Source organism: Polyodon spathula, chromosome 32, assembly GCF_017654505.1.
Source record: "Polyodon spathula isolate WHYD16114869_AA chromosome 32, ASM1765450v1, whole genome shotgun sequence".
Classification (NCBI taxonomy): Eukaryota; Metazoa; Chordata; class Actinopteri; order Acipenseriformes; family Polyodontidae; genus Polyodon; species Polyodon spathula.
Window position 1 is genome coordinate 3,954,891 of NC_054565.1, and position 22,765 is coordinate 3,977,655.

A 22,765-nucleotide genomic window follows, 5' to 3' on the forward strand; every position below is an offset into this window, starting at 1 on the left:
TGGGAATGCACGTTAAGGTGTTTGTTACCTTTTTTTTCTCTTCCAAATTTATTTATTTATTTATTTTTTGCATTATCCCGAGTGTTATTATAAGTGCACCGTGTACAGTCATGTTAGGCTGATTTGTTGAAGCCCTATAGCAAGTAGACATTTATACAATACAACAGAAACCAGTATTTCAAGTTGCTTGAGACTCACCCCTTACAATGTTACAAGAAATACTTTCCTTTGTTGTATCCCATGGTTTTGATTTTGCAATTTTTAAATTTTTTTTTTTTTTTTTAAATAAGAGTCCAGATTTTATTCACACATTATAGGTAAATAAACATTTGACTTTGGGGTCATTTGTCAGGAGAAAGAGAGATGATTTTTTTTTTCTTCTACACTTCGCAGTGTATCCAGTTCATGCTCCCTCCTGCAGCAATGCTGGTGCTCTGATTGAAATGAGTGGTGTGTTGTGGGAACAGAAACACCAGCATTGTTGCAGGAAGGAGCGTGATCTGGATACACCGGAATGTTTAGAAGAAAAAAATCTTTCTCCTGACGAATGCTCCCAAGTAAAGCATTTAAAAAAGAATTGTGATGTGTGAATACAAACACATGAACGATTGTACAGACTGTACAGTACAATTCCACAGTGTAATTATAATAACACTCAGGATAATGTAAAAAAAAAAAAAAAAAAAAACATGGAAAAGAAATAAAAGGTAACTAATCCACCTTAATATTCATTCCTGACCCCCATTCTGAGATTCATACATGCATAGTTTGATTTGCCTATAATATAAGGATGTGGGGTACAGCAAAGGCAGCTGAATGCATTTCTTGTACGCTTTGCAGGATGTTCTGTACTCTGATATGCACTTTGACATCTTGGAGTAAGAATGCCCATGCCATATATATATATATATATATATATATATATATATATATATATATATATATATATATATATATATATTAACATGAACACAAACTGCAAGAAACTGAACTTGGACATATGCCAGTTTCAAAAAGAACTACACGAAAACATTGTACGAGTACATTCTAAATTGATACAACAGTGCTCTATAACAAATTAACTTTTAAGTAATAATGTAATATTTTACACAATGAATCTAATGTCTAAACATTTACTTAACATCATGTAATCAAAGAAACTACAAAGTTATTTCGCAAAAGTCTACTGGAAACCATAATAGTAGGACAGTATTTCATGTTAGATTTTTTTAAATGTTGGTCAGTTTTTCGTTCGGTATACGGAAAACTACAAAGCCGTATGTAACATAATGTTATTCAGCAGGTTTCATTCGACTTTATGAAGCAAAATGAGTTTATTCTATAGGGTGATGCAAAACGTTTGGCCAGAGCTGTACATGTATACATGTTGAACCCGTGCTTTGAGAGTGCAGTGCTAATGAAATAATCCACCTTCCTCAGGAACACTTGAACAGAAAGAACTCTGGGAACGGGTACAGCATCCATCAGCCCCAGGGAAACAAGCAGTACGGCACAGAGAAATCCGGCTTTCTCTTCAAGAAGAGCGTCGGGTAAGGTCAAGCTGTTTCACTTCTGCCAAGGAGACATGATACACTATAGGAGTGTTAATAGTTTAAACATTTAAACTATATCCAAACGGCAGACATCTGGGGTTTTGCCTAAACGCTATAATGTTTTCAGGTATACTGCTGTGAGGTATAGATGTTGGGCTTAGCGTTTATACAGTAGCAGCTATACATTTAATATTCAATATTATTTTGTCATAGTCTTCCATATGCACGTGAGTAAACATGTATTGTAGTCTCATACACACAGACTCATGTAGTCATTTGTTTAGAATTCAATTGGTGTGCTTTTTAATATGGGTAAGCTGAGTGCTTACCGATGTTTAATATTAAAGTATAAATGTAAAAGTATAAAGTGATTTTTGGATCTCAAAGATGACTGCAGATTAATGCTTAAACGGATTTTGCACACTAATACTCTTGACACACAGTTGTGAGCACCAATAATTAAAAACACACCCATTTTGCAGATGAATCTGCTGACAGCTGCTCCTTTTCAATACAGTTTTTTTGGTTTTGTTCCTTTAGAATCAGAAAAGTATGGCAGAAGAGGAAGTGTGGAGTCAAATACGGCTGCCTGACGATATCACACAGCACTGTAAGCACAGTACAGGGCATGAGCCTGTTCATTTTGCATTATGTGACCAGAGGAACAGAATACGTATTTGGGACAGTACCACTGTGTCTGTTAACATGCCTGTTGTCAATTAACACAAACAAAAATGCTATATAGAGCCTAAATGGACAAATTCCCTGCAAGGCACTTCACAAAGTGGGGAAAAAACACCGGATCCAGAAAATACAATACAGGATTATATAGTAGTTATAGTTAAGGGATAATGACATTGCTGTTGTGAGTCACAAGGTAACAATGGAACGTCAGAGTCAACTATTCTAAGTTCCATTGTTACCGAGGAGCACACCAACCAAATTTATTTATTTATTTGCTTGTCTGAAATAATCGTTGTACTCTGAAAAACCTTTTGACAGCATGTGAAGTGTTTCATCAGTAACCTGTGGTTTTAGAACAGGTGTCATTTTTTTCAGCTGCGCTTTATTTGCTGTTTCATTATTGAGCAATAACAGAACAGCTGACTATAGAAAACAGTGGGAGGGCAGTGTCTTGTTGTTGTAGTATTCTGTATGGACATGATACATAGCATGCATACGAGGTGCATTAAACAAAGCAAAAGGTAGCTCAGTGATGCTTGCTAGACATGTCTTACAGTTTAAAACTGTGGTAAGCAGTTTTATCAAGTCAGTCTACTAATCTGTGTTTCATTTTTCCATTTAAGGGAGTTCTGTCTCACACAATCATAAAATATGTTTTCGTTGATAAAGGAAGGAAAGTATAATGAGCTCTACTGAGCTAGAATTTTTTTTTGTCTATTAGTATTTTGCTTCATCAGTTTTGTAATGGCTTTTTTTTTATGTTTTTTTCTATTGTTTTTCAATACATTTTTCGATATACAATTTCTGATCACCAGTATTCCAATTTACCCATCTTGATCTGTTTATTTTTTTTAATGTGTTTGTTTTTTCTTGTCTTAGATAAACAGACCCCCGGTAAAGCTGAACCTTCTCACCTGCCTGGTGAGGCCCAACGTAGAAGAAAAGAAGAGCTTCGACCTCATTACACGTAGGTCCTTGTACGGGGTGCTCAACGCACTCAGTCCATGTACAGTATGTTCATATAAACCTCATTTCTTATACTGTAACCTACTGTACTGAAGAAAGAATGGAGACACAGCACTCTATAATCCTAATATACCAGAGACCAAAAGGAAAAATATTACACACACACACACACACAAATACACTAACATCAATAGAAACCTTTTTGCTTCTTTTCTAATGGCATTTCTTGCAGATGGTCTTGTTTACATAAATGGTGTAGTATGGTTTCCTTTATTCAGGCTTTGGAATTGTTTTTGGTTTGGCTCGTTGACAATTTTAACTATAAAAGAGAAAAGCAAACAATGCTGGCCGGATCTAGATTACTCTTGTAATGGGAACCAGGTGCAGAGTGGAGCTCATGTTTTATTACAGCGGGCATGGAGCTGTTACGATCTCATTTCCATCTGTGGGTACTTCATAATTTCATGCAAATCTGACCTGAATCTGTTCCCCGATTTGACTCTTTCTTTGTTTCCTTTTGCAGATAACAGAACCTACCATTTCCAGGCAGAGGATGAGCAGGAATGTATCATGTAAGGAAATCCTATTGTTCTGTTCACATCAGTTAGTATCCATTTATGTTTCAACATCTAAACAGGACCTAAACAGAGTGTTAGACCGAATAATTTCCCAAACATTTTTTATATAAACTTAAAACTCAAAAAACCTGCATCACCTCTAATATAGCTTTAAATAAATGACTACATATATATAAGACTACATGATACAACATTACTATTTATATGAAATAGACTATGAATAAATCCTAAATATTAAATAAGCTTAATAGTTATTGTTGTATAAACATTCTCTATATTTACTTGTACTTCAGTTCTGAACATTTAAACACCCCTATTCAAGGTAACACCTGCCCATTTGAAAGAATATTTCCCAGTATGTTTTATTTTGTTAGAATTACAACTTTGCGTAATGCAGTGGGTGTGTGAAAAACAAGTGACATCACAATACGCAACAAGAATGATTCATAGAGGATGTGGGATTGTTGTGAGTAACAAAGTGCTCTATGATGACAGAATAAGGGATGAAATAGAGAGATTTGCTCATTTAAAATGAATATCTTAAGGTCCCCATGTGCCTAACCTGGTAAAAGCATGTCTCCGTGGCATGCTACAGTCAGGGGGATCACAAATTCGTGCCTCTGCTGTGCAAAGTCGGCAGTCTTCCCTGGGAATTCCAGAGGGAGTGTCGCATTGGCTCTGCTAGGGACTGTTTCTCCTCACCGTGCTATAGCGGATCCTACTGGCCAGATACCTGATGAGCTCAGGCAGACACATGCCTTCGTTCTCTAGAGGCCGGTAGCTCGTCGTCATTTTCTCACAGGTTCCTGGGTGTAAAGAGGCAGTTGGCTTGGTCGAAGGATGCCCCCTGACCTTGAGTTCTAATGAGCTATTGTGGGGAATTGAAGCAGTGAGGGAATGTAAAATAATTGTCTTTACCTTTTCTGTTTAAATTACAACTTTTACACAAAAGCTGTGTCTGACAACATCAGCAAACTAGGCTCACCTAAAATGTTTGATAAGATTTTTATGCATTATTATTTATGGAAAAAAATATTCTGCCTAGCAACCATTAATTTAAGACTTGTGGGTGATAATGTAGGTTTTGTGTAATTTCCTTAAGAAACCTTTTATTCTTCTGGATTTTACTAGACAATATGATGTAATGGCATAGTTAACACAACATTAGAGGAGGTCTGGACTAGGTAGCCATGGCTCCATGCTGCGGAGGTGCAATGCGTCCTGCATTGAACTTATCTAAGGCAAGGTCTCTAATGATCCCTATGGGACCTGTGCTGAACACAAAGCAGACGGGGCCTCTGCTTGCTACAACCATGTCATGATTCACTAATGTGATACAGATAACTCATCTGTTTTGGGGTAGGGGTTTGAGTGAAAGTGGAAAAAGTTGCAGTTGTTTGAACTGCTTACAACCTTTCCAGTGTAAAGAACAGTGTAGAGCAGTTTCTCTGACGACTTCTAGCCGAAACATTTTCAAAGACTTGTCTACGTTTCTTTTCGTTTTCCTGAATATGTTTTAAAGGAGTCACAGGGCCGTTATTTTGAAGCATAAAAAAGGTACATTTTCACAAAACGTAGAATTACTGTAGCAATAACAATAATTCAACTGCTGCTTCCCTCGACGAAGTTGCAGCGAGCTAGCTGTATACTGTTATAATTGGGTTATGCCTTTTCATTGGCCCTCGTTTGAAAATACCATGAGGCCCACTGTCTGAGAAAACCTGTCAGAGTTATTTAAATGAGATTTTCCTTGCAGCTGGGTGTCGGTTCTGCAGAACAGCAAAGAAGAAGCCTTGAACACTGCCTTCAAAGGGGATCAGAGCCAGTACCAGGATAACAGGCTGCAGGAGCTCACCAAGGCCGTGATCGCTGAGGTCAAACAGATGCCGGGCAACGAGGTCTGCTGTGACTGCAGTGCTCCTGGTATGGCTATACTGACCTCTAGTATATTTTACAAAGCGTGTTTTAAGCTTGTATAATATTTCTTTGTCCTTGCGGAGCAGAGGAAGGCTGGTGAGTCAAGTAAATGTTCAGAAAATGTGGGGCACAGGATAGTAAGGTACAGTGCTGTTTCCCGTCACAACTTTGCCAGTGCATGTCACACTGGACCTCATCTTCTGCATGGTGCAGGGGATGGTTATTCCCAGCGACAGGAATACAGTAAAGGCATCTGCCCTATATTTTTTACATATATACTGTTGCAGTTATTCACAGCATTGGTAGGGTTATGTTATTAACAGTTCCTAATCGGTCCTAAAGGTGTGCTGTTCCATTTTCAGATCCAACATGGCTATCCACTAACCTGGGTATTCTGACCTGTATAGAGTGTTCTGGAATTCACCGGGAGCTGGGCGTCCACTACTCCCGGATCCAGTCCCTCACACTGGACAGGCTCAGCACCTCGGAGTTACTGGTAGGTAATTCAGTGCTTTTAATCAACTGAGCACCATCCCTAGGCCTGTCAAAATTGCAGATATTTTCTTTAAAATTCCCAGGTGTCACGGGTACGGAATTTTGCGGAATGTGTACAGATTGTTATTATTTTTTTTTTTTTTTTTAAACATCAAGTATAGAGATAAATGCACTGACATCATCAAATTCAACTTTAAAGTTATTCAAGCACTTTACAATAGCTTGTGAAACGGTGTTGTAATTAACAGCCTGTAGGTAAAGTGTATCTGCAAGGACAGCTTTCAGTTCTAGTACGTCAGGTGCATGTTCACCATTTAGACCTTGCAAAACAAATACAATGTGTAACCCATACTGGTCTTGGGCATCAGTCGACTCGACAGTGACCATTGACAAGCAACCAGACTGTTTTACCAATCCCATAATCTCCAGTTTGTGATACTTGGCAACTTCAGGTAAGTATTCATGTCTCACTCCACCATTTCACACAGTCTGAAAAATGTACGTAACTTTCGATTGTCCAATTTTTCAAGAGGGATATTTGTGCAAACAAACGCCTCTGTCAGGTCATAATTGAATGCGTTTTTTGTGCTTCAAGGTTTTCAGTGGACTTTTGGAACATGGAAGTCACCTTTTTTGTTTCTTTGCAAGTAAAGCAGTTGCGGTACTGCCCTGGATTTCCGCCTTTCTCTTTCGGTGATACTTGAATCTAAATGCCTGTCAACAGCCGATTCTCGGTAGTGATCTACAGTAATGTTGCAGGATGTACAGGAGAGAATATTATAAAAATCACAGTATTGGTCTAATTTCACGATTTCCACACAGCCTGTGAAATCGCGATTTACACTGGGCCTTATTTAAAAAACCATAGCAAAAACAGGATTTTAACATGGCAAACTATAGTAAATGCATAGTATAACCATGGGGAACACTGCTGTGGAAATGTACTGTGGTAAGCTTTTGCAAGGGTTGTGTGGACTCTGTAGTACTCCTTGTATTTCACAATGTAAGCTTTGTGCCTGAACTCCCCCAGCCAGTTCTGGGCCTCTCTCAGACAGAAGGCCAAGTGGGATGAATTGTGCAGAATTGTGTGGTGGTTTTCTGATGTGGTAATCCTTGAAATATAAATGCAAAATACAGAAAATTGAGCAGTGGGTGCAAAGCATGAAGTTGAAATTTTACAGACATTACCAAGATGGAATGCATGCACACTCTCCAGGGTACAATACTGTAGATGTAGACGGGAATGCATGTGCGTGCATCTTTTTGTATGGATTTTTTAAAATAATAATTGCAGTGTTTTAAATGGCATTGAAATCATACTCTATTTTCCAGCTTGCTGTCAGCATTGGCAATACAAGATTTAATGATATAATGGAGACAACCTTACCTAATGACGCCATCAAACCCATTCCCAACAGTGACATGTAAGTATATGAAGCAGCTTTGAAACAGCAGAGTGTCAATTCTATTGAGCTGTGCAGAGAAAAATTTGTCAGTAGTTTGTTAAAAATGAAATTGAAGTTATATTGGGGCCAAATAATACTGTTACCTTTTCATTTTACAGGAATGCCAGAAAGGAGTATATCGTTGCCAAATATGTGGACCGCAAATACATTCAGAAGAGCAACGATGAAAATATGTGGCGTCTTCATGATGCAATAAGGAATAAAAACATCACTGCCCTGGTTCAGATCTATGTGGAGGGGGAAGACTTGGCAAAGCCAGTTCCCATGCCAAATGGGCAGGTGTGCTGATTTTATTATTTTATTAAGTGTCCTGTTATACCACCTAGCTCCTTGGCCTAATCCCAAACCCTCTCTGCTCTTCCCATAAGGCTACACTATGCCCCAGTCTTCCTCTGTAAACATTACATCACACTGTTTCACAAGAACATAAGAAAATGTACTCACGAGAAGAGTCCATTCAGCCCATCTAAGATCATCCTGTTCCAAGTAGCTGATTGATCTCAGAACTTTGTCAATTTGGATCCTAAAGGATCCAAGTGGTTCTGCCTCAACAACATGACTAGGTAGCCCATTCCATACCCTCACCACTGTCTGAGTGGAGAAGTGTCTCCTTCCCTCTTTCCTATCTCCACTTAATTTCCAATGGAGTCCTCAGGTCCTGGTTTCTGTGCTGGTTGGGTTAAATATGTCTACTCCTTTTAAGATTTTAAAGATGTCAATCATGACCCCTTTAATTCTTCTTTGTTCCAGGCTAAATAGATTCAGTTTTTTCAGCCTGTCTTCATAGCTCAGTCCTTTAAGCCCTCTGCTCAAACCACTGACCACACAGCCTCACACTCCTTAGTTTTAACCACAACATCATTTCTCCTCAGTCTCTGCTATAACTGGTAGGCCACTGTCTCTCAGTCCTCAAGCCTAACCACAGACACACACAGTTTTGCATTAAGAAAAATAAATAAATTCAGTGACAAATGTTTCAACTGGAAGTCTTTTTCATTGTTTTCAAAAATCTTGAAAAAGACTTCCAGTCAAAATGTTTGTCATTGAATTGATAAAGTTGCTGTTAGTACTTCCCAATTCAGCTCTATTGAGTGCTTAATATCTATGGGTGACACTCAGTTCTGAAAGTGCTTACTGGTATTTATGTTTCAGTCTTATAAACACAACTTCAGTCTTGGAAAGTCATGTGGCTGCACTGTTCTTGCTAACTGCTTTCCGTTACTAGGCTGTAGTGTCTCTGCAGTATTTTAAGTGCTGAGTGGTTTCATAAAGGATTTAATTGTGGATATCCCTGCTGTATTAAAAATAATCAACGAATTATGTTTTTAGAAATGATTATATCCGCCAGCTGCTTTCTCACGGTGGTCCATATTGTTTTGTAGCTGGGTGTAACTGAGGTGTAGGCAGCTGAAACAGCCTGTCCCTAATGGCTATACAGAGTTACAAATCTAAATATTAGAACATGCTACACCCCAGTCTCTCAGATCTAACTAGCTTCTACTAAATATATTCACATCCCACTCAGTGATGCATAGTTATTAAGCATCGCCCTCCACTAGCTGTGTCCCAAGCTCCGTCCTCCCATATACATCACTAAGGGCTCTAATGCTACAGGAGCCCTGGTGTTAATCAGGGAATCCCCAGCTAAACTACATTATAATACAATACTCTGTTCTTTCCAGTGCTCAGCTGCAGTTAACAGACTTTTGATCATGTTTCTTCTGCCCTGACAGGATCTTGGCGAGACGGCACTTCACTTGGCAGTGAGGCTGGCAGATAAGAGCTCTCTTGCTCTAGTTGAATTCCTTATACAGAACAGGTAACTATATACTGTATTACCCCCGTGTTTAATATCTTTATCAGTGTAGAGAACACACTAACTTGCATTACACTAGAGACACATTTAACGCAACTAACTTGATTACAGTGATTCCAGCTGGCTTTAGGGGGCGTTAAATAAATGTTTCATATAAAATATACCATGCTTCCTTGTCATTTCACGATTTCAATAACTCATGGTTAGGCCATGTTTACAGTATGTTGTACATGTGCTATGTTTCAATATGCTTTGATGTGTAAGTCATACAGCAAAATAACTAATAAGCACTGCATAAGGACCTTATACAAGTTTACCCACAGTCATTTAGCACCTTTCTCATGTTTGTACTGTGCATTTAACATAGTTTACCATGGTTTGCCTTGCTTTTTAATATACTTTACCATTACTCTCTGGAATTTTACATTGCTTAGCTATGCTTTACCATGCTTTCACTGTGTTTTATGACATTTTAAAAGAACTGTTCAAAGAAATAAGTGTTGTATTTTCTAAAATACATTTTTGCCTGCTATTTTATGTCATGATTTTGACGACAGCCTGAGTGATACACAAAGCATTGTGAAATGCAGGAAAGTTTGTGGAGCAGAGTTTTGAAAAATGTGTGGGTAGTGAATAGTGGGGAAGTTACATGACACCTGTGTATCATATCATAAGGTGTGAATGGTGTTTTCGAGCACTGCATAGCTACCTGCCTCCCAAATGGATCTTGACCAATGAATATATGTGATGTGTAGTTGGTGTGAATGTATGAACTCCTTATTTATGTTTTGTCTTTTAACAAAACATAACTAATCATACAAAGCAGCCCCTCAAGACCAATGCATTCAAAGCTTATTACGACCTGGGTATTGATGATACATATTGCATTGTAATCTTAGTGTGACTTCACACCCCTGCTAATGAAAGTGTATCTCTGTGTTTTCTACAGCGCGAGCCTAGAGAAGAAGACGGCTGAAGGCAACACAGCGCTGCATTACAGCTGCCTGTACAGCAAGACTGAGTGTCTCAAGCTGCTACTGAAGGGAAAGGCAGCCCTGCAAACTGGTGAGCAGACCGGTCTGGGCAGTCCCAGCCTGGAGTGTTTATTCAGCTTCGCTCCAACTCTGAAGGGGATGAATCACAATAATATAGGGAGTTTCCATGTATTAAGCAAAGCTGTGGTTCTGACAGGCCACTCGCTTCAACCTCAGATCAAATCACGGCAACATCAAGCATATTTTAGGCGCTTCCAATACCAGATCAAATCGTCAGTCGAATAGCTAGTATCTTATTTGTGCTTCGATAAACAATAAGTCCAATGATCGGCAAAGAAAGGATTTATATCTTACCTCAATCCATTATGTCGCTGCTGTGCACCAGAGTTCGTCTCCTCCTCCCCCAGCCTCCACCTGCATTTTGGCTTCGTCTGATGGGGGGAGGGAAGCTATCCTAGCCCCTGCCCAAGGCTTCCCTATGGTCAGCCTTTCTACTTATCTGCAAGCAAATTTATGGGCAGGGGAACCTCGAAAGGCAAGGCCAAAGATTGTAGTATGAAATCTGTATAATGCAGTGGTGTTTTCTCGTCTATGTTTTAATAAATAATTCATGATTTTCTTGACTGAACAAAAGCTTTCTAAAAGTGATTTTCATTAACTTGTATTCTTTTTTTTCTAGTCAATGGAGCTGGCGAGACTGCATTGGACATAGGAAAGCGTCTAAACCACACACAGTGTGCAGAGCTGGTAAGAGAACACTTTTTACAGAACCAGTCAAACACTTAAGAGCTGTTACAATCAACCTCCAGAGGTACTGATTACAGGTTTTGCAAAATGTTCTTTTCCTTTGGGGGAACACATGCTATGTGATGCTTCTTAACACCTGTAATATCAAACAGACATATGATATACGTGGATAGCAGTACTTAAAAGAAGCTTAGTAATGCAGTAAGACAACATTTGAACAGGATACATGTCTTTCGTGGTGTTATTTAAAGGAAAACAGCAGCGTGTTAAAGGTAGTAATGTAACTCCAGTCATTAAAGCCAGAAACTGGAGGTCCATTGCATTATTTGAATAAGGGAGCTTCTGCTTTATAGTTTCTTAAATATCATTTTGCGTGTTCTCTGTCCTTCTCCAGTGCTGTTTCTGCTTGGAGCATTATATATAGACTATATATTGCTACTATTCGATTTTAATTTTTTTTCTAAAATCGACAATTAATATCAACGTTTATTTTAGAAAGAATTTACCGTGTTTTTTTTTTTTTTTTTATCTTTATTTAGTTCAGCAGAGAATTGGTGAAATCGACCTTTGTGTTTAAAAAAAAAAAAAAAAAAAATCATCTTCTTTAGTAAAACCCCTTTATCATATTCAACACGCAGCAAAACCGTGGTTACCAACATTCTAACTGAAATAACATTTGGTCACAGCGGTGCTATACAAGATCCTACACTAATTAAAAAATGGTCTCAAATAAATTGTAGAAAATGCAGCATATACAAGTGTATTACACAAATGTTTCTAGCATATATTTACTAGTAAAAATAATATGCACAGAAGAAAACATTAGCTAGTTGAACAGAATTAACCTGTACATTAATCGGAGTCAGAGCTCCGCAACTCTCCTGCTTCAGCACAGCTGGACTCATTGGAAGGTAAGGCAGACGGGCCCGCTTCGTACCGCCGCGGAGACCTCAGCTGTCTGAATAATACTCATTAAGTGTTTTCCTCTTGCGCCCCATTTTCAAATACCTGTAGCAAAAGCTTACCTACACCTTAACCCATAAATTTCAAAGTAGGCGCTTTGAATGACAGGCGCTGTAGCTGGCAAATGAAAGTGCACAGTCCGTGCGGGTCTTGATGATTGACGGTCATTTAAACGAATGAGAGCATTGTAGCGCTGCTTCAGTCAACAAGTTCTGTCAGAACAGGGTGAAATGACTGTGAATAGTAGCCTACTAAGGGACCACTGAGATGACAGACAGCGACCCCTAGCATTCAGAGCGGAACGGAGACGGGACAGACAACAAGTATAAAAACTACACAAACTAGAGATGATTTCTAAATTATTATTTTTGGCAAGAAAATAAAAAAAAAACAGCGAATGGAGACGTTTATCCTATGCAAATTTATTTCAGTCAAACTTCGATGTTTAAAGAGCTTTACTAATTTAAAATCGAAAAGTAGCAAGCATAATTATATATGTTATTTACTAAGCCTGGTCTGACGAAGACCGAAGGGTCGAAACGCTGTCGTTTATTGTCCTGATGCAGATAACTTTCTAGGACTTCTTTGAGTGCGGTCAACTTCTTTTTGCCTAAGCAGAAACAGCAACAGGGAATTGTACAAAATACACATAATGGGATATTAAAAAATGAAACATTCCGAGAATGTGGGTAGCATCCCCATTACGTTTCCCTTGTCAAGTTGTGACAAATCGCTATCAGTGTGGTCTGTGATGGGTCCTGTGTTCATTGTAGCTTTCTGTATTTCAGCTGGAGCAGGCTCAGGTGGGGAAGTTCAACACTCAGATCCACGTTGAGTACATCTGGGAGACTCAGCAGCAGGACATGTACGACAGTGAGGATGACCTTGACGAAAGGGTAACCTTGACACACATGAACTACATTTGAGACCCCGATTACTGTGGAATTTACAAAACCACTGAGTCTTACTAGAGAACTGCTCATAATACAGGAAGATCGTCCGTCGCCTCCCAAAATCGGTCTTTAAGTGGACTTTAAATGGAGCTGTCTGTGTAAAAGTGAAAATACAGACATCAAATTAAAACAAATATGCTGATTAATGTTTTACAACCAGCCAATTAACCTGTTCATCGGTGGAATGAATGAATGTAGAGTGTTTGCTTGGATTACAGTGTCAGCACATCGCGAACGATCCTGTTCATTTCTCAAACAGATCAGTCCGCTACAGAGGTCTTTTAAGTCTCCACTCCCCAAGTCGCCCAGTCAGTGGAGCGCGGGAAACACCGGTGTGTCCAACAAGACTTATGAGAACATCGAGTTTCTTTACAAAGGCTCATCCTCGTACTCCAGCTCTGTGGAAAACCAGGCTCCTCCACTGCCAGCCAAAAGCATCCAACGAGGTAAGCCAGCTGGGACCTCCCTTAAATCTACTCTCCTCAGTCCACAAGCATCACTACAAGTGATCTGAGTACAGGGTAGAGACAGCGCAGAATTTCAAACCAGATTTCCAAGTCATCATTTTTACCAAACTTTTAGGTAGAAAATTCCTCTATTGTTATTTGGCCCCTTCAGATTTCAATCTAAGTTACACTCCAGTCTGAAGGAGTCTCTGCTAAGGCCAGGGCTTCCCAGCCTGTTGCATTGCCTGCTTACCGGTCTGCAAGGCTGCCTTGTCATGTTTAACTTGTCACTACGTGGCGCTGCAGTATTGCAACAGCAGATACACTAGCTGGAAAACATGTAAAATGCAAAGACAAAATGAGAAGTTGTCAGTAAACTTAACAAGTCTATTAACAATGTTTTAGCCCATGAAACAATATTGCTTGAATCCTTTTATGCAATCTCTTTTCTGCAGTAGTACTTGCCATATATGAAAAAGGAACCAAAGATTTTATTTCAGGAGCAACTTTATTTTGCACACTTAAAAGAAAGGTTCATGCATTTTGTAAGAGTTGCTGGGAAGTAAAATGTTAAATGAACATGGAATAAATCTTTCCAGTGAGTAGAACGTGTTACTTGGTATTTGTTTTTAGCAGTATAGAGAAAATCATGTTTGAATTTAAAACTACAATAAGGATAAGGTAAACATTGTTATTTGGGTTCAGGGCAGGTCCTGTTCATTACAGATTAGGAACTGCCTTGAATGCTCTATGGTTGAGGGTGTTGCATTCAGTAGACTGTTGGAGGCAGCAGTTACTAGTAGCACATTTACAAAAGAAGCCATTATTCTTGTTTAAACTGAGCATTGTACTCACCAGGCTGCTCAGACCCCCAGATCTCCTCCTCGGCTCTGGAAGGTCACCCCCCGCTCCGACGCTCCTCGAACCCGCTGTCCCGTCCAGCGCATGAAGCGACAGCTGCTCGTCCGTCTTCCAACCGGCACAGCCCCCCTCTGCTGGAGGCCTTGGTGTCCCGCTGGTCATCGGCCCCCAAGTCCCCTCACGAGAAGAGCTCACGCATAAACCGGCAGAGCGTGTTCTGGGATAACCAGTCCCAGTCTGAGTCCCGGAAGAGTGGGCTGGAGCAGGGACAGGCAACCCACAGCCCACAGGCTCACCTGGGGCCAGTCAGGTAACCTGGAAAACTCTCTCTCTGTCCTGGAGTACATGGGGATAGCCCTTAATTTAATCATAAAATACAATAGGGTTTTAGATTAACAAACAGTGCCATCTGGTGGCCTTTTTTTTCATTGCATGGCCAATTGCTGTTGCTGTTTTTTAAATAAATGAAAAAATGTAATTAATGGATAAGTGCATTTGTGTGGTGTGTTGCAAGGTAATAATGGAACTCTTAAGTCAATAAAACCTGAGGCATAAGTTATTCATTTATTTAGCTGCATTTGACAGGGTTAGCTGTTTGAGAGAAGGTTTGAGGGTCCCTACGCAGCGCTTCATTGTAAGCAGTGTATTTTGTAAACAGGTGTCATAAGTTGTTACCTCTTAGCAAAAGAAAACAATAGGAGAGCAGCGTCGGGTGGTTGCATAAAAAATAATAAAACATCTCCAGCATTTGGATGGCAGCTGTGTGTTTGTCACACTTACTTCGAGAACTGCTCTTTCAGTTCTAATTATTATTTTTCAGCTCTGAGAAGACCACATCGTATAGGCGGTCTACCAGCAATGGGGCTGTGGGGAAGACCCCAGTGACCTCCCCCCACATCCCAGGGAGCCTGGAGGATCTGTACAACACCAACATCGGACAGCCTTCGGTATCGCCGTCAGCCACAGCTCCACTGCCACAGCCAAGGAAGTCTGTGCTGGCCAGTGCCCCATCGAAGAGGGTCATAGCCCTGGCCGACTGTAAAGTGGAGAACACTAAGGAACTGACATTCTGCAAAGGGGAGGTGATAGTCGTCACAGGAGTGGAGGATTCACACTGGTGGGTAAGTGTGCAACATTGTGTTCCATAGTTTTCTTTTATGAGCTTGAATGGATTTAAAGTGGCCTATCTTGCTGGATCAGGTGCATCATGGCTAGCCTCTTTTTCATTAAACTTTGCAGTGGGAATAGGCAGTGCTAGAAGACCAATACACACACTTCATCTAAAACGAATTTGTTTCTAAGTTTTTACTTCTGTTGTCTTCCACCTGCTTTGAACCAGGGCCCACAATTATTGGAACCCCTAAAAATCATTCCATATTATTACATCGATTGATGGCATTTTATATTGTTATTGCTAGTTTTGGAACAGACAACTGTCCTGAGTGGTTTGAGATTAAGTTATTAAGTCATATTCCGGTTTGCAATCTAGTCTGCCAACAAAATGCCATCCATAACTATTAAACCCTCAATACGGTTTAATTGTAGACATTGAAAAAGACTTCCAGTCAAACTGTTTGTCATTGAATTTGTCAAGAATTTCTAAATGACAACATAACTTGTTTTTTATTCCAGGTTGGTCATATTGAAGGAGACTCAACAAGAGTAGGATCATTCCCTGTCAACTATGTGCTCCTTATACCAGAATAGGACCTTGAGCACAAACACTGCCAATATCAATCGCCACAAAACTTCATCTGCAGCACTACAGAACCTGGGGAGAAACAAAGACTACGAAATCTGTTTGGGCGTCTCACTTGCCAGTTTAGTGTACGCAAACAGCATTTTTTTCTTTATTGCTTGTAAAATATTGGAGAATATTGAAAACAAAAGTGATGTTTTGTCATATGTTTTTATATATAAATTACACTGTAATATAAGCTTCTGTATTATTTCAACCATCATTCTTTATTCTCACACAAAAGGACTGTCTTATATACAGTACAAAATACTGTAGTTTTAGTCTTACGTGCCTATGCAAAAAAAAAAAAAATGAAGCATGCATTCTGTCTTAAAATTCCTTTGTTTCCACATATACTGCAGAGCAGCTATGGGATTGCTTAGATCAGATGCATAACCCAGAGGCTTCTGACACTTATCGGAATGGATTATTGTTATGAAAAACATTTCAGTGCCTTGGACAGCTGGGAAAGGTAGCCTGTTGTCAGCTGAGTGGAGCAAAGTTACTAAATACAGCAAGATTTACAATCTCATTTCAATTCTCCACGCTGGACACAAGCCAAAGTGTGAGGTGCGGAGGAAGAGAATATGCCTCTATCTGTTCCCTGCTGAACTTTGAAAGGAGAAACAACATTCCGAGGAGGCTTGTAGTGTTATTCTAGGGACAAAGTGGCGGTGTGCAAGATGAAACAAGCTGCAACATGGAAAGAAAACGCGTTGGAGAGCCTTAAAGAAAAAAAAATACATTCTTTAACAAAAAAGAAAATGTAGGGCTGTCTTAATAAATCAGATGAATGCAATAGATTTTATTCCATTTTCTGGTGCGTTAATGCCCATAGTATTTTTGTAACTCTTTCCATTTTAGTCACTGTGAACCTTCCTGATCTTGGGACTTCCATTACTAGCCCAATACATTACACAATATTTTGTAAAACTCGATTGTATTTTTTGCAGATCACTTTCCATTTTGCAGGGTTCCGGGATGCTAGTAAATTGCTAACCCTATCCTGGTAGAAGGTGTTCTTTCAAAGCATTTCGTTAGATGCACTTCAATCGAGGCATTGGGGTGTCTGCTAAAAAACTGCTAGGTTGTTCTGTCGGCCAGAATCCGTTACAGATTGCACTAATGAACACTGTTGGTCACAGTCTCAAACCAGCGACTGAATTGTCATGATTTGATGTGCTCCTTTCAAGGCAGGGTTGGAGCACGTTATCTGAGCAGTGTTTTGAGTTTCATTGGAGACCAATATTGTGAATCGGGCATCTTTCCAAACCCCAGTATTGTATAGAACATATTCACAAAGTATTCGTTATCCATTTATTAGTATGCTGAAGCTATATGAATGTAGACAGTTTTTTTTTTTAAATGGGTATTTGTAAGTGTCTCCCTGCTCTTGTCCTAATTTTGCATTGTGTAAATGTTATTCTTATAAAGATATAATATTTATATGTTTGTATGTTTTTGTTGGCAGCTTCTGTTTACATTTAATATATTCCATGATACTCAAGTTCATGTTAAGATGTTGTTTCCTTATGCTCGATTTTATTCAGTTAAAACAGTACCTTGTTGTGATCAATTTTAGAAACTTTAGAAAGAACATTTTGAAACCAGCCATTGAATAAGATTCTGAGGACTTGAACCTTTAGCAATAAACAAAGCACAGTATTCACATGACTATAGTGGTATCTGTAAATGGACCACGGCACAAGGGCAGACAAGAAACCAAACAAAAACATTGTACAATTATGAAATAACTTGTTCCAAGTATCACTGGAGACTAGTGTAAACTATATCACAGTTATACTGTACAGAATTGCCTCATCTGACTGAGGTACACAAGATCCACAAATCAGCAATAGACCATGGGTGTGATTCAATTCCCAGAGCTGCTGTACAGGGATGTGAATAAAACCCTGTCCTGTAGGTGTGGTTTGTGCACAACATATACAGAGAGAGAGAGATAAAGGATCGGCAGTGCGGTTCAAAGGTCCATTCTTTACCAGGTTTAATAGGTATAATGAGATCACTAACTACTTCAGGATCTGGATAAAGGTTTACTTGGTTAGCGGCTGGAACAAAGTTGCACATCCCTGATATAGAGTATAAAGTAATGAAGCAGATTGAAGCAAAATGTACCAGATGGGAAAGGAAATGAGGGAATTGGAAGACAGGATCCTGGCTAGTTAAGCTGGTGTCGAAGAAATACATTAATAGATAATAAACACTAAGTATAACCATTCTTTCAAGTCCCTGTAGAACTGAATAAATCAGTTTAGTTTCAAGCACTTACATATCATAATGTAAATACATTTGATCTCAAGTGACTAATAATTATATATATATATATATATATATATATATATATATATATATATATATATATATATATATATAATATTACTAGATTCTGCCAGGTCAACGCCCAGGAGGTGTAAAGTTGTTGTTAAGTAAAAGTGGGTGTGGGAGTGGGAATGGAGGGGGAGCGTTGACTCAGGCAGGGGCAAAATTACAGGCATTATTAGCATTAGGTTTACAATTAGGCATGCTTAAAATTCAAAGGTAGAGCACAGCACACAGTCACGCTAAAGAATCAAGAAATGCAGTTAACAGATTTAATGACTGGTGAAATACAATTCAAAGTTGCTGCAGTACGTCCACTGTTTTGACATTTCAAATATGTTCACAAAACAACCATTAAACTTTAAAGCTACAGCATCGAGTGCAAAAGCACATCAGGAAAAAAAAAAAAAAACATGTAGGTGAAAATCACTAAAATAAAAGTAGCCACTAAAAAAAGAAAGCTACATTTTCAGTCCACTAAGATCAATGGCTTTACATAGTCTCTTTAAGTAAGAAACTGGAGTGTCCACTGTGAAAACACAACAAAAATATGGATTGTAGCATAACAACAGGAAAGCGTAACCAATCAGACAGCGGAGTCTGTATCGTCTGCTCCGAAACCGCTGAACCTTCATCATTGATTCTGCAAGCTATTGTCTGAATCATTAACGCACGGAGCAACTACTTCTAGGCATTATTTGTGCATGGTTATTATGGGACGGCGTGGACAGAATGGTATATATGTATTCTGTGACAGAAAGAGAGCAGAAATGGACAGCCATGGCCCTGGGGGGACCTGGATGAAATTAGATTGGTTCAAAAGGTCATCAGGTTAGGATTAATAACCTTGCAGTTTATGTACTGTAAATCTGATAACTCTCTCCCTTTCCGAGGTGGCAGAGGAATTTATATTATGCACAAAGTTTTCCGATCAGGAGTATGGTTTTGGAATTCAGGAAGGTTTGCCATCTGTCCTGGTTTTACCTGGATCATCCTGGTATAGGGCAGTAGATGTCCCAAGATTAGTAAACTTTCCAGAGACACAGACAATCCTGGGTTTTAAATCAGGCAATACTGTTTCAGTAGATCAGGACATACCCTTGCAATACAGAAATGTAAGTAATTCATGTTTTATTGATGACTGAGGGTCTACCACCTGGCCTGCTGGACAAGTCCGTAGAACCATCATAACAGATAGTACCATATGGGGGGTGCAATTTAATGAAATGCATGAGAGGGGTAAGTTACCAGGCTATTTATATAGCTCTGATGACCTAATGTGTATATGAGGCAGTCTTTCCTCCAGAAGTGTTAAACTTTATTTCAGTAGATCAGGATGAATGCCCACTTCACAGAAATTTGAATAATTAATTTTGTATTGATGATTATGCGACATACAGAAATGAACTATTGCCTCAAAGCTGTTTGGTCTGTCACCTTGTCTCATTAAATTACAGACTTTTAACTGATTAGATGAATTCAGAGAGTTTTAAACTGCAACACCCTCCATTTAGCTTCTGATTTCCTATTCTTTTTTGTACTCCCTGAACCTAACTGGAAAAAAAAAAAACTTGTTTAGTCTAGCCTACCTTGGAGGCGCCCTTGTTGTTTTGAGCCAAATCACTGTTTTCACTTTCTCTGTGTTTTTTGTTTTTGTATTTAAAAAGCGAAAGGGCACAGTGGAAAAAGCCACTAACTGATTGGTAATGAATGGGTTCAGTGCTCCTGCTGCTTGAGCTAGGCTGTGTCCTGGACAGCCATCACCTGAATTACAAGCTTTACTGAGCTGAAATCCTGGAATAAATCGGACTGACCAAGCAGTTTATTGCGTGCATTACTCTGTGTGGAGGAGGGGGTGGATATTATAGCAGAGATTAGGAGCCTGCATAAATCCCTCAATTTAGACATACTAAGAGAAACGTAATAAATGCAATGACGATGACAAGCAGTCCTTTGCAATTCTCACTGTAGACAAAATTCAAGTCACTGAGAAAGATGTGTCTTAAAAATGAAAGTAAATTTACTGTATTTCTCCAAGCAAGGTTTTTTTTTTTTAACTATAGCTGTATTACCATTTTTGCTCCACTGTGTTTTTGCAAAGGGTCAGATTTAGATCACTACCATTCCAGTATATATGTGTGTGCTGCCTGTGCATGCCTGTGCGTAGGAACCGAATGAGTTTAGATTGGCCGAATTGCCTCCTCTCGTTCGTGCCATTTCTAATGTTCTTATGTTCATAGTGTAAAATGTGTTAAAAACAAAACAAAAAAAAACAAAGCTCCAGTTAAGAAGAACTCTTTTCACTGTGTTTTATTCTGGTGGCTGTGCATCCATGTGTTTTGTTTGAAAGGCCACTCGTTCCAATAAGAACACACATGTATAAAATGCAGGTTGAACTATTATTGCATGGAGAGCCTCCAATAGGAATGACCAGGAGGAGCTCCTGGAACAACCACAGTACTGACCCTGGAAAGGAACGCAGCCCCTCGAGGTGTGTGGGCAGCTTTATTTACAGCACATGTCTATATTTACAGCCAAACAACTCTGTTTTTGAACAGTGTAGCTGCAGCTGCGTGCTTGCATGGGAGTCTCCTGTGTTCAGCCTGTTAAATCAAGGGGCTGAATTTAGATATCTAGCAAAGAAACAACACATGTATACAAAAATATTGTGAAGACAGATAGCTGACCCTGTGATGCTGCCAAACAATCTTATAAATAGCCTGATATTGTATCTGTGTTGGGAAACATGAGAATCCTGGGTGGCTAGTGACAGATACTGCGGCTTTAATTATCTGACATAACTCCTAAAAGAGCAGGGCTGTAATGCACTTTGTATACAGTCTGGGTTATGACAACAGCTGCGCCGCACGGATCTGATTACACTGCCCAAGCCAAACAAATACAGCACATGTTTCAGCACCCCTTGTGTCTGCACATGCAAGGTCTTCACATTAAGAGCCTACACTAAGTACAGAGCACTTTGTATACTGTGAGAGGTATGTCCCTGCTAAAGAGAGTATGGAAGTTTGTAGACAGTCCCTAAGCCTCGTCAAGTAGACCCCAATGGCGCTCTGTATAGTTGAAAGTCTAAAGTGCTCCTGAATGAATTCTGATAGTGATTGCAGTTGTAAGCACAGAGCAAGACAAATTGGTATGTAGCACAACTACTGCATGCAAACTTGTAATCAGATGCGGGAGGGAGAGCCCTGTTCTTTAGAAAGCTTCCTGGGTGAAGCCAATAAAACTGTGGGAAGTAGCCCATACACTAACATTGGTACTGTAGTACAACCAAATATACTGTATATGCTTTTACTGCACTTTGAAAACAGTGCAATACGTGGTCAATTGTTATAACTGAAGAACGCACTGAAAGCATTATCGAGGCAGGACACAAGCCCTGCTGCTGTAAATAGTGTGTGTGTGTGTGTGTGTGTGTGAGTGACAATGTAAGGTTGGCAGGCTTGGGGTTAAATCTGTCCCTGCCAGATGGCCATTTCACAATTAGGTAATTAATGCTAATTACTGTATTTAATCCTGCACTGAACCCAGTCTCTAGTATCTTGTATTTCACCTGCACTCGTATCTAACCCTGATGTAACTATCAACACTGTTATCTGCTCTTGAACTGCACCGATATCAAATCGTACTGTGTTTTGTATTTGCTTTTATTAGGACTGACGTCATTGTATTTTGTATCTTGCTTTTAATTGTACTGTAATTCTTGATATGTATTTTTTGCATACAACTGTAAGCCGCCCTTCGGTAAGGGCGTCTGCTAAGAAATAATTAATAATAATAACTAGGTAGTAGCCACATGTATAAAAAGGAAACCAAGTCTTTGTTTGTTTGCTGGGTGCTGGGTGCTGGGTGCTGGGCGATGGGTGCTGGACGCTGGACGATGGGTGCCGGACGCTGGGCGCCTGGTGCTGGGTGCTGGATGCTGGACGATAGGTGCTGGGCGCTGGGTGCTGGACGATAGGTGCTGGGTGCCTGATGCTGGGTGCTGGGCGCTGGGTGCACAGCTTTCTGTCTCTGGGTCTCTTTCCTGCCACTAACAGCTTGGGCCCTGTCACAATTATTTATAAACTAAAATATTTATCTTGTTCAAGAAACAAGTTTGCAAAAGGGATACCTGTATAAAATGTTATCTCTACAAAAAAAGTTAGAAAACACGATCAGTATATACATTACAAAAAGGAAAGAAAATAATATTGCAATATGATATACCAGTTCTCATGTGATATAAT

General features: G+C 39.5%; 1 protein-coding gene across 1 annotated transcript in view; it reads left to right on the forward strand.

Moving 5' to 3' along the window:
• The window catches only part of LOC121303341 (arf-GAP with SH3 domain, ANK repeat and PH domain-containing protein 1-like), a 36,936-nt gene extending 19,312 nt beyond the window's left edge, over positions 1 to 17,624 (forward strand). The window contains exons 10-25 of the mRNA XM_041233959.1: positions 1,441 to 1,550; positions 2,094 to 2,163; positions 3,117 to 3,204; positions 3,727 to 3,775; positions 5,538 to 5,704; positions 6,061 to 6,194; positions 7,526 to 7,617; positions 7,758 to 7,938; positions 9,393 to 9,478; positions 10,425 to 10,540; positions 11,150 to 11,217; positions 12,969 to 13,076; positions 13,393 to 13,579; positions 14,438 to 14,750; positions 15,261 to 15,561; positions 16,073 to 17,624. Of these exons, the coding sequence (XP_041089893.1) occupies positions 1,441 to 1,550; positions 2,094 to 2,163; positions 3,117 to 3,204; positions 3,727 to 3,775; positions 5,538 to 5,704; positions 6,061 to 6,194; positions 7,526 to 7,617; positions 7,758 to 7,938; positions 9,393 to 9,478; positions 10,425 to 10,540; positions 11,150 to 11,217; positions 12,969 to 13,076; positions 13,393 to 13,579; positions 14,438 to 14,750; positions 15,261 to 15,561; positions 16,073 to 16,147 (2,145 nt within the window). The 3' untranslated portion in view covers positions 16,148 to 17,624. The remainder of the gene's footprint in view (positions 1 to 1,440; positions 1,551 to 2,093; positions 2,164 to 3,116; positions 3,205 to 3,726; positions 3,776 to 5,537; positions 5,705 to 6,060; positions 6,195 to 7,525; positions 7,618 to 7,757; positions 7,939 to 9,392; positions 9,479 to 10,424; positions 10,541 to 11,149; positions 11,218 to 12,968; positions 13,077 to 13,392; positions 13,580 to 14,437; positions 14,751 to 15,260; positions 15,562 to 16,072) is intronic.
• The last annotated feature ends 5,141 nt before the right edge of the window (positions 17,625 to 22,765 follow it).